The following is an 11,850-nucleotide window of genomic DNA, read 5'->3' on the forward strand; positions in this document are numbered from 1 at the left end:
AGCGTCATCATCTTCGTCGTTTGAGAGGGGGACAACGTTGTCGCCTCCTGTAACTCGACTTCACTGGAAACCACTTTGGATTCCTCCTTGATCGATGGCCTTAGGTTCCGTTGCTACCTTGAATCAGATTCGTTCGTCTCCGGATATGGTGAGAAGTTGGAGCTTAGAAGAAGATGGTCGTGTTGTAGATCGTCGATGTTCCTAATCTATGAAGAAAATATCTTCAAAAAAGATCGGCGAGAAGGGTTTTCACAGCAGAACTCCAACGAAATCAGAAAGAGAGACAGAGTGAAGAGAGAACGGAGGTTGTGGTGGCGATTTCCGGCTGGTGTTGATAGTTTCGAATAGGTCACATTCCGATGAGAAGAGGGAGGTCCAACGGTTCAGCCTTTGTCGAAGTCAGAGGTTCGGTGATATACAGGTTTAGAGTTTCACTGTTCTTCATATGTAATGTAGAGAGAGAGAGAGAGAGAGAGAGAGAAAAAGAGAGAGAGAGAGAGAGAGAGAGAGAGAGAGAGAAGGAATGGGGGTGGGTTAGTTATTGTCAAATATAAAAATGGAAAAAGAAATTAATAAAAATAATAAAAAATTGAAAAATAAAAAAATAAAGTTAAAATCATCATTTGAAAAAAAATTCAAAGTAAATTGGATAAAACTTGCAACAAAATGAAAAGTTTGAACTTGGGGTGCTACTCCAAACCCGTTTGAAACAAAATGATAATTTTGAGCTAATCAGAGGACCATTTGTGTAGTTTAGTCTTGTTATTTGTATAATTTTATTTAGAAATTTTAATTTTGCTAAAAAAAAACAATTTTCAAAATCAAGGTACTAATATGCCATTAAGTGGAATCACAAAGGGCTTAAAATATAAAATGGAACGTTCATGTTACCGGAAATCAAGAACAAAGTAGGGTTTAGTATTCAAACCCCTCTCGTTATTACAATGGGGGATCGAGAGCAAAATCAATATGAAAGTCCAACTCAAAATCAAAATCCAAGTCAAAATCATGTTGGTTTCGAGAGCTACGTGGTGATACACAACATAGCAAAGCGGCACAATGTTGGTACATTAGCTCGTAGCGCCACCGCATTCGGCGTTTCCGAGCTCATTTTGGTTGGCCGCCGTGATTTCAACGCCTTCGGCAGCCACGGATCTACCTCTCATCTTCGCTTCCGCCACTTCTACTCCCTGTCCGACGCCCGTCTCTTCCTTAAGGTTTCTCTATCTTTTACTCCCTGCTCTCTATATGATTTTCTGCAGCAATTTATAGATTTTTCCCGAATATGGTTATGAAACGCTTTGGCGACTCTTACAGGAGAAAGATTGTGATATATGCGGTGTGGAAATTACTGACAACGCGACAGCTGTAAATGGACATCCGTTTAAGAAAAATACAGCTTTTCTTCTCGGCAACGAGGTATCAGAATTCCATTTCTATGATTCTTTGGTGTTTAAACTGGAAACTTTTTCAATGGATAAAAAACGCTAGTCGTTGAGCTTTGAAATCATCTTAAAATAAGGGTTAAATGCAAGAATTAGCAACATAATTGCACTGATATGTTTATTATAGCATCCTACTTTATTTTCTTAAAAAAAGTATTATTTGCTGCGATCTACATTACAAGCAAGATCCAAAGATTTGTTATTTTAAAGAGATCCGAGGCGCCTGTGTAGCTGTGTGTTGCATTGAATGAATACATGATCATCGAGTTTTTGTTGCAAAAGACAATTCCTTTTCTTGGAGTGGACTATGATCTCCTATCCAACATTTTCGATCACTTCATTTATCAATTTTATAATTAATTGAGCACCCTTCACATGTTCAGATTCATAGTTGATTCCAGAAATACTGTTTCAAGGGGATAATTGGCTAAAAATCTGATCAAACGTTCTTTTCTGTCTGATCAAGCCTTTCTGTTCTTCGTGCATTTGAGGCTTAGTTTATTATAGATAGATGAAATGCTTTAAGCCATTAATGAACTTCTTTTTGGTTTATAATGTAATTCCATGAAATTGTCTTGTCTAAGCATAATATTAGTTTATCTTCTAGGTGAGGCATTTTATCAAACAGTTAATATGCATGCCAGATTATCATATATTTGATGTTGAATACCAAGCCACACAAACCCCCAAGAAACAATTCCCTCAAACAAAGATGACAATAATCAGATTAAGTTCTGTTGTTCTTTAAGATGTTTTTGCTTTTATACATTGCAAACTTTAACAACTACTTTCTACATTCAATTGCTACTTTTATTGCTTTATGCAACCAATAAACCGAAACCAAGAAAACCCAAAATGTGCATAACATTCTAATATTGTTGTATTTCTTTTTGTAGGGTAGTGGATTATCTACTAAAGAATGTGAATTTTGTGATTTTTTCGTGTATATTCCACAATATGGGTGTGGCACTGCTTCTCTAAATGTCACTGTTGCAGCTTCCATTGTTCTACATCACTTTGCAGGTAATATTTGTCACACTTTCCATAGTATGAGTAATAAGAAGGGTTAGGTCCCGTTTGAAAGTTTTTGTTTGGGAAAGTGGTGTCTGGAAAAGTTTTCTGACCGGGAAAGAAACAATGTTGTTTGATTGTACGTCTGACTGACTGTGCTGAATGATAAAAAATGACATGGTTTATGTCCGATAGTGGTGGGATGGATGAGATTTTTTAAAATAAATTAGGATGGTGGTGGTGTTATCCAAAAAAAAGAATTAATCCAATAAAATGAAAGAAATAATTATTTAAAAGAAATTAATAATCCAATAAAATAATTTTTATTAATATATAAATATTATATATTAAAATAAAATTTCTTAATATAAATTAATACATTAAAAAAGTAATAATTCAATAAAAAATCAATTTAAAAAAAGTTATTTAAAAAAATTAATAATACGAAAAAGAAAGAGGCGGGGTTTGCGGCATAGTTGTCTTTCTAGCCCATTCAGCCAGAAATATATGATTTTGGGGCTTTCTGGGAAAGACATATCTTACCGGGAAAGACCCATTTTTGTGCAAATCAAACAGTCTTTCCGGTCCTTCAGCAGAAAGATCTGTTTAGACTTGGAAAGATGGGTATCAAACGGGGCCTTAAATAAATAGGTGAACTGACCTTTTTAAAAAAAAAATGCTATCAGAAGGTAAGCATGGAACTTCATGTTTACAAAAAAATGAAAAATGGAAGTAAGTTGCTATTATAAACAACTAAATGATAGTACATTGCTATTTCAGACAATAACAATATCATGTTTGATTCTATGTTGTTTTTGCTTCAGTATGGGCGGGATTTCCTGAGCGAACACGCGATGGAAACAAATTTGTTGTAGCAGAACGGCCCGCGCGTAAAGTGGGCCGTAACTTCTCCACTGAAACAGCCGAGTCTGTCACTGAAGAACGAAAACTTAAAAAAGAAAATGATGCCATAAATGGATTTTTTGATGAATTGCGTGAAGACGATTCTTCTAAACTTCTTGATTCTGTTTTCGGAGATTAATTTCTAAAAAATCTTTACAGAGTTTTACTTGGATGCTCTAGGTAAATTGTAGTGATTCGTACTTTACTATTTTTAGTAATATCGGCAATGTACTTTATTATTTTTTACCTATAATAGCAATGTACTCATATTTTTGTATCCATATAGCTATGTAGTTGCAATTATTTGCTTATAACAACTTACTTACATGTCTTATTGATAGTAGAAATATGTGAAACAAAGTGTAATGCTTTTATTGGTAAGTTTGTTGCTATTATGAGTTAAAATACTGTTTTATGATGCCTTTATTGGTAAAGGGAATAAAGTATGTTGTTATTCTTTACAATTTAATAAAACATATTTGTAGTGATTTTGTGTCCATTAGTGATGTTTCATAGGTTTGGTTATTTGGTGTTTGTAGATTTTATGACATCATGTAGTAGGCTAAATGCAAGAAATAGATATTTACTTTTTTTTTTTCCGCAGCATCCTAATCTTAGTTACTATTATTTTGGTGTTATATTTTCAGCTGTTTTTATTAAGATATTATACTTTGAAAAAGTTTCCTAATTATAGCATTTTGCTTTAATTAGTTAACTAGAAAAGGTATGGTTGGAAACATCAGCAATATTCCAAGGTGCATCTTGGTTTAACAGATGCTGTTACACAATGGGCTTTCCTTTGGAGCTAAATGCAAAGAATAACAATGTACTTTTCATAATAAATTTATGGTAGCATTGTACTCTAACTAGGGAAGAATCGTGCGTTCTGGGTGTTGGAATTGCGGGGGTTGGAAGGTATTTTATAGTTATTTATTAAGAAACCGGAAATAGCAACAAAAGTTTACAATGTGTTACATATAATGGTTCTAATTTTTCTAAATTTAAAGAAAACATAAAAGGAAAAAAAAAAAAAAGAGAACAAAATGAAGAAGTACACGTATGACTACTCAAAACATAAAGTGGTGATGTTAGTTTCCTCATGTGAAAAAGCCCAACCGTTGTATCTGAAGATGCTGTTGCCTAAACCCACTCATTGAATGGATTAAAAGATAAATAATTGAGTTGGAAATTACTATAAATTTCATTAGAAAACTGAAAAACAAAAGCTATTAATATAAAAGTCAAAAAAATGCTTACACTACAAATATGAACGTGACTGGAAATTTAAAAGGTTAATCTGTTGCTATAGCAAATAAATCCTGCAAGCAAACTAACAACATTTTAATAATCATGTATTGCCATTTTTTTTTATATAAAAATGATTACTTCACTTATAGCAGCTAAATCCATGTGCTTACTTGACATTTGATTTATTGAATTTTCCATAAAATACTTCACAGATCTCCTCACCTATAATTAAATGGTTAGTGGTTTAGTTACTATAATGAAAACATTTTCAATTGAAAAATACGGAGTACATACTGCTAAAATCATGATAGAGATAAGAAAAAATAAAAAACCAAGCAACATACAATTGGACTGATGAGATTATTTATAAAATGCTTACCTCACTTAATGTATGATTAAAAGGGTGTTTAGCTTAGTTGATTTCATGCATGTAATATAAACACCTCTATATTGTTGGAAAGGAAATAAACCACTAACAACTAACCATTTTTGGAATGGAATATTTATGGAATCTCCATGAATAGGATCAAACGCAATAAGCACAACGGTTATGTGTATGAAGTCAGGAAAATATAGCCACTTGAAAAGCTCGGAATGATCACAAATTGTATATGCAGTTATAGCCTGCACAATAGAGTGCTTAGCTTAAGTAAAACCAAAATAATCAAAAACCAAATGTTTAAGGATTATAACATTTTCAAGTTATCGGGATTTTACCCCGGTGATTACGTGAGGCTGATAACATTTTTATGTTATCAAAGATTGGGATTTCGCCCCAGAAATTACACAAGACCTACACCAACTTCATGTTGTCACATTTTGGGAATCTTCTCCAGAAAATCCAGTCAGATGGTAACATTTTCATGTTACCTACCCACTGAATTATACCTCGAAGTAGTGATCCTCCCCAAAATATAACATTGACATTTTATCTAAGTCTATAATCTAAACATGTTATCTTAAGGAGGAATTTCCTTTACAATATCCAAAATATTTAGGATCTCTGGCTGTAAGGATCATTGTCATTAAGGATCCTCATCAACCTTTGTTGGTTCCTAACGTTGAACCAAAGTGCTCTCCTAAGTTGGAATTTATCCTCGTCAAATTCTAAAATTAAAAGACTCATGAAGCTTAAAGAGAAACTCAAAGACAATCGGCCATGCAGAAAAACCAGAAGAGAGATGCAAAAGGAAAATGCTACCATATCATCCAAAAGAAAAAAAGAGTTGCATGTTAACACAACCAAAAGATTAATTGTCTTACATAACCAACAAAAGCAAAAACTACTCAAACCAATATTTGTTTTTTTGCAGGCCTAGACCTTAGTCTGGTCATCATCAGCCATGACCTCCTTCTCCCCTCCACCGGTCAACGTCATCATAGGATCCTGATTAGAGACAACATGCTTATAAATCAACTTAACCAACGCCTCTCTCCATCCCTCCACATCCCAAGAACTTGAATTTTCCAGATCCTCAGCCAACTTGATCTTGGCCTGCAGAATAGCTATTGCAGCGCTTATCGTGGCATCAATAATTACCTCCTCAAGATCCACCAGATGCTCTTCTTCCTTTTCAACTTATTTCTTGCTCAATAACTCCACCCTTTGGAGAAGATCCTCGTTGGTGATCCTCCATGTCTTCTCTTGCTCTTTCAAAACAATCTCGGCTTTATCAGCACGGACCCTAAGGTCGTTGGTAACATGAGAAATATGAACGAAGACCTGGAGTAAACATAAACATCAACATGGAGAATAACATGTATGATAAATTAATATGAACAGTGCCTATTCTTACAGCTTGATAAAATGAAGATAACTTCCCAAGAGCATCCTCGATGCTGAGGTTCTCTAAGCTGAAATCTACAGCCTCAAAAGTCCTTCGTTTTCGGGATCTTGAAGCCTTAACCATAAGATCAATATCTCTTGGGAGGAGGGAGAATGGCACCTTTTTCCTATTTAGCTTTGATTAAGCCACTGGTCATATCATCTTCAAGATCTGCCAAACCAAAGTGGGCCTTAGACTGGGTAGTCTTAGAACCTGCCAGATATCCCTATCAAGTTAGGATCCTATGAAAAGACGTATCCAAGAAAAATAATGTTACCAGTGGCCATAGAATCAGTAGTGGAGGAACCCTCTTGAAGACTTGAATATTCAAGCCTAAACGACCTCTCCATTGCAGGAAATGTAAGGAATTTGGAAATACTGTCCTTAGAATCGCCAGCGGTGGGAAGTAGCTCCTCAAACTTGAATGCTGCATCAAAACTAAAAAAGTAAGGGAAGTAAATTCAAGGATCCTTGATATCTAAATTTTTTTCCTACCCTTTTTAACCCATGATCTTGGCAGGGAGTCCCCCTCAGGAATCGAATCACGCCTCACGAAGAAATTTTTATCTTTCCAAGCACGATCGTTTTGTTTAGATTTCAGAATGAGGTGGGGTTTATTTGTCTTAACTCTTAACAGGAAACGAGAGGAGCCAAAAGTGGAAAGATCATAGATAGAGGCCAAATCAGGTAATCCAATGTCCATATTTTTGGACTGATTCAGGCGATTAATCCAAAATAGGATCCTCCAAACCACATGCATAGTTTGGATACAGGAGGTCTGGGTACACAGAAAGAAATCATGAACAATACCAGTAAAAGGATAGGTTAAAGCTAGAGTGAATGGGTATTCAGGAAAACAAACCCATGTTGGCGACACAAAATAAGGTTGAACGGAAGCCTTGAAAGGAAGAAAAGCCACATCAGAAAGGAAAGCCCCGATGGCTTTCAATGATTCCATGTCTTCATTATCAAAAGAAAAAACCTCGTCATAGCTTAAGATTCCTTGATCGTTAAAATCATTTTCAGAAGGAATAACAATGCCGACTCGAGAACGGTTAATTTTCTTAGCCATGACAATGAAAATCAAAATAACAGGAGAACGAATGAAAGGGAAAAAGGATTACCTTCACAACGAGATAAAGGCAACTTGAAAGAGTAAAAAGAGGAGTTATCGAAAGCCCTCATTTATAGCTAGAAAAACATGACGGAGATGATTCGACCATTTCTCGATTATTTCAATAAAGATAAGAATTATCCCTCAAAAGTTAAATTCAAATCATTTACTTTAAGTTGTTCCTTTAATATTTATGGAGATAACCCATATATTTTCAGGAATAACTTGGGGGCAATTGTTGGGACTAGGATCCTTACTGCATCTAGGATCCTCAGCAACATCAGGATCCCGGTTAAATACCGTTATTATTTTTTATCAATATTTATAATGATCACATTTTATCTATAACTAACACATGTGCAAAAGTAGTCAAGGGAAGACCAATTTTCAACGAAGAATCATCTCAATTATGCTAAAGACTTGGAATACTTGGTCAAATAACATTCATGAAGCTGGTCATAGAGAATCCCGGAAATATCAGACATCTTGTTGGTTGGATTAGACTATAAATTGACACTTGTAATCTGCACACAACACATTGTTCTTTAGTTTAAGCTTACTCTACGAAATTCTCTACTGATTTTTACTAAGAAGTTGTGACAACCCGAAATTTCCATTCTGTACAAACTATATCACTTCAATAGAAGTTATAGCAGTTACAGTGAATTTTCAGACTTCTTCGTGTAAGTTTGAGTAATTCAGGGTTTACACTTCAGGAAATATCAAGAGAGTGGGTGCACTAGGGTTTTGTGCAACATTGTTATTCCAACACTCTATTATATTAGAGATCATTTCAGGAATAACAATATTTTCTGCCAAAAATATCTCAGGACTATAAATAGAATTCTGAACCAAATTCATTCATTATTCGCATTTCCGACTAGAGAAAAGCCATTTTCTCTCTCACGGATCTTCGGGTTTTTATACCAAAATGTGAGTAACTCTTTCTAGTAATGTTAGAAAGCTTTATATATGTTCATAACATGATTTAGAAGGCTAAATCACTAGATTTAGGAGTTTACTCCCCAAGGTGTTCTTGGGCGGTAAACTCCCGAAATCGAGCCTAGACTGTCCCCCGTGCTATACTACTGCCTTGGACTTATATAGGAGTGTATTAGGGACATGAATCAATCAAGAACCACCCAAGTTTGGGAGTTCACGACCCAAGAATATCTTAGGCCGTAAACTCCAAATTCATGCTCAAAATGGTGCTTTTAAGGCACCTAAGGCCTTAGACTTTTACCTAGACTTGTTCCCAATAAATCAAGGGCCTTAAACACAACCAAATCACCTTACAAAGTGATTTTATGGCCATGACATGGTTCATTGGCTGTAAACTCATTAAAGGGGCACCAAAGTGTGTCAAGGGTCTTCATATGCTTGGAATAAAAGCCTAGAACCTATACCACTTGTGCATGAGACTTGAAATCATCCAAAACACCCATCCTTAAGAGTTTACGGCCGTAAACTCTAAGGGAAATGATCTTAGGGCCGTAAACTCCTCAAAGGAGTGTTTCTAGGTCTTAAACCCTTCCAAGAATTTAACCACCAAGTTGGAATAATTCTAGGAATCATTTGGAACTACAAAACACACAATACCACCATGGTTGGGAGTTTACGGCTGTAAAATCAAGAGTTTACAACCGTAAACTCCATGTGTGTTGGTATTTGAAGAGTAAACACATATATGGGGTCCCTTGGAACCCTAAACACAAGTGCCTTGTCCCACAATGGCTTAGATGCAATCCTTAGGGCTTAAAACACTTATATAAAGTGTTTATTATGTACTAGGATGTCTTAACATTACCAATTAGTAATTTAAGACTAAGTGAGTGCATATATGTGTGATTATATGTTCATTAGGATCGTAGTGTGTGTACAAGTCCTCACTTGACACCTAACAATCCTACACCGTCCAGTTCATCCAAATCACCATCTACAGGTGAGTTCATACACCTAATCAATGTTTTAAATGATTTTAAATGCTTTAATGGGGGGAAGGGGGATACAAGTAGAAAACAACATGTTATTAAATCATCTATATGTATTTTATAACTGTGTTTTCATTCAACAGATTTCACATACTACAAAATGTGATGCATGAAATGATTTTCTATCTTTAAAATACTTTGTTATCAAATGTATTAATTTTGAAATGTTTATCAAAATGACATCAAGTCACTTTATTGTTTGTTCAAAAACCCTTGGATGTCTTACAAAACCATTTTACATTCATGAACTAAACTATGCATGTACACTTATATTGTATATATATGTACTGATGTTCTAGTTTACATCTTTCATTTAGATTCCCACACCCTTGAGTAGTAAGAGTGTATAAACCTACTTGATCAACCAATTACATTTCAGTAAATTATCATAGGGATAATTTGAAGTTATCAAACATTATTCCTATTACAAGGAATCACACAAGAGTTAGTTCATTCATGAGTCTATACCAGTATATTACCTGATACATGAGTACATATACATATGCTTACCAGATACCTGAACATGTTTACATATACTTACCTGATACAAGAACACACATACATGAATACCATACATGAACACTGTTACATAGATGCATTATCCTGTATTCACTTACCTGGATACTTGTACTTAGAACTACGAGGATGATTTATTAGTACTTTCTGTGTAAGTTATCTTTCCTATCTCAGTTCAATGGGATATCTCGGCGGGACTTACCATTCCGAACCCCACTGATTAGCACCAGTGGTCGATGACCATCTATGGAGGTCTAAGGTTACTATTTATATTAGGAAGATTGATAACCGGGGCTAACCCCTCCACCCACCTGCTGCTGCTACAGAGGACAAGTGGATAATCTTCGATTGTTCATTAGGTTATACTTTTCGCTTATTGCGATGTTGTGTTACTCCTAGTACCCATCGATGACACTTACATTATTACTTTCTGGACAATCTTCGGATGTTCATTAGGTTGCATTTTTTGCTTAACGCGATGTTGTGTTAGTCCTAGTACCCAGTGACGACACTTACAGTAGTACATTTTCCAGTTTACTTTATTTTGTGATACTTTCACATAAACGATGAGTTAGACTAAGTACTTTAGTACTAGTCAATAGAAGGAAAAACTATCATTTTACTTACAAAACGTTCGAGTCTTGGTAGAAGACTACATTTTCATAACAAAACATTCGGGTCTTGGTAGAAGACTACATCTCACACTGCTAGAAAATAAGGGATTTTCTATAGATTTTCATACTTACATCAACATTTTCATTTAAAAGATTTACATGACTTTTAAAACAGCTTTTCAAAGCAATTCAATGACACTTAAATACTTATGAATTCACCAGCTTTAAGCTGATACTCTCTTTCAAAATAACTTGTATTCTCAGGTCATCAGTAGACAGGTACGGTGGCCAGGTTTTGAGAAGACGGAGCAGACAAGTCTCGTCTTTTATTTTGATTATATTTTTGGTGTCTTATTACAATGAAAGAACACATATGTATTGAAACTTTACTTATAATGCAATGGATGATGTTGTTGCTTGTTTACTATTTTACACTGTTGTGATATTGTACATGACGTCCTCCACCCCTGAACGTTTCCGCCGTTCGTGGTTTTGGGGTGTGACAGATTGGTATCAGAGCCTTGTTTACAGTGAATATAGTATATCAACCCATAAAAGATATACTAACTAAAAATACACGGGGATTAAAACACTCTGTCTAAGAGTCATACTTTTAAATAATAAAATATTTAAGTAAGTATACGTGCCTGCATTCATACTAAAACCAGTGTCACAATGACAAGAACAAAAGTATTACGATCGTTGAATATCACAAGTAAGCCTGGGTCTTGGGAATGGCATAGCCTGATCAACTATGCTGGTCTGAGGAGTGATTAGCATATGCCCAAGAATGGTTGTGATGTGGCAACAAGTCTAAAAGCTTACCAACACAACCATCAAGAAATACCATAGGGGTATTTGGTCTTACTGTAATTATCTTAGTTAGTTCGTATATTTTAGCTATTTCTTATATCCCTTTTCTCACGTAGATTAAAATGGCTGGATTTGACCACAGCGATCCGTACTTCCCGAACCAAGGCAATGCTGGTTGGCTAGAGGCAGAACCAGAAGATGATCACCCAATACCTTTGGATGATCACCATGCTGAGGGTTTTTCTGATAGTTCTGACTCGGAGCCAGAAGTCAACTACCTACCCCCAAATGCTCAAAACCCAAACCTGAACTCCCGTCCTACATTTCAAGGACCCACACCTCTGTGGGCCACTAACTTGAATACATGGA

At 35.4% G+C, this 11,850-nt stretch overlaps 1 protein-coding gene across 1 annotated transcript; it reads left to right on the forward strand.

The window, feature by feature from the left end:
• The first annotated feature begins 888 nt into the window (after positions 1-888).
• On the forward strand, positions 889-3,676 carry LOC144999617 (tRNA/rRNA methyltransferase (SpoU) family protein). The gene is made up of 4 exons (XM_078958743.1): positions 889-1,217; positions 1,318-1,419; positions 2,342-2,468; positions 3,281-3,676. Exons 1-4 carry the CDS (start codon positions 945-947, stop codon positions 3,496-3,498), a joined length of 720 nt encoding a protein of 239 aa, XP_078814869.1. The 5' UTR covers positions 889-944; the 3' UTR covers positions 3,499-3,676.
• Positions 3,677-11,850: the final 8,174 nt, after the last annotated feature.

Source organism: Lactuca saligna, chromosome 6 (genome assembly GCF_052625555.1).
Source record: "Lactuca saligna cultivar CGN05327 chromosome 6, ASM5262555v1, whole genome shotgun sequence".
Taxonomy (NCBI): Eukaryota; Viridiplantae; Streptophyta; class Magnoliopsida; order Asterales; family Asteraceae; genus Lactuca; species Lactuca saligna.

What these genes read in the sequence shown, in the direction of transcription:
- LOC144999617 (XM_078958743.1), top strand. Translation starts at nt 945, where the DNA reads ATGGGGGATCGAGAGCAAAATCAATATGAAAGTCCAACTCAAAATCAA. An exon ending in CTTTTCTTCTCGGCAACGAG is followed by an intron (nt 1,420 to 2,341) that starts GTATCAGAATTC and finishes TTCTTTTTGTAG; the next exon opens with GGTAGTGGATTATCTACTAA. An exon ending in TGTTCTACATCACTTTGCAG is followed by an intron (nt 2,469 to 3,280) that starts GTAATATTTGTC and finishes TTTTTGCTTCAG; the next exon opens with TATGGGCGGGATTTCCTGAG.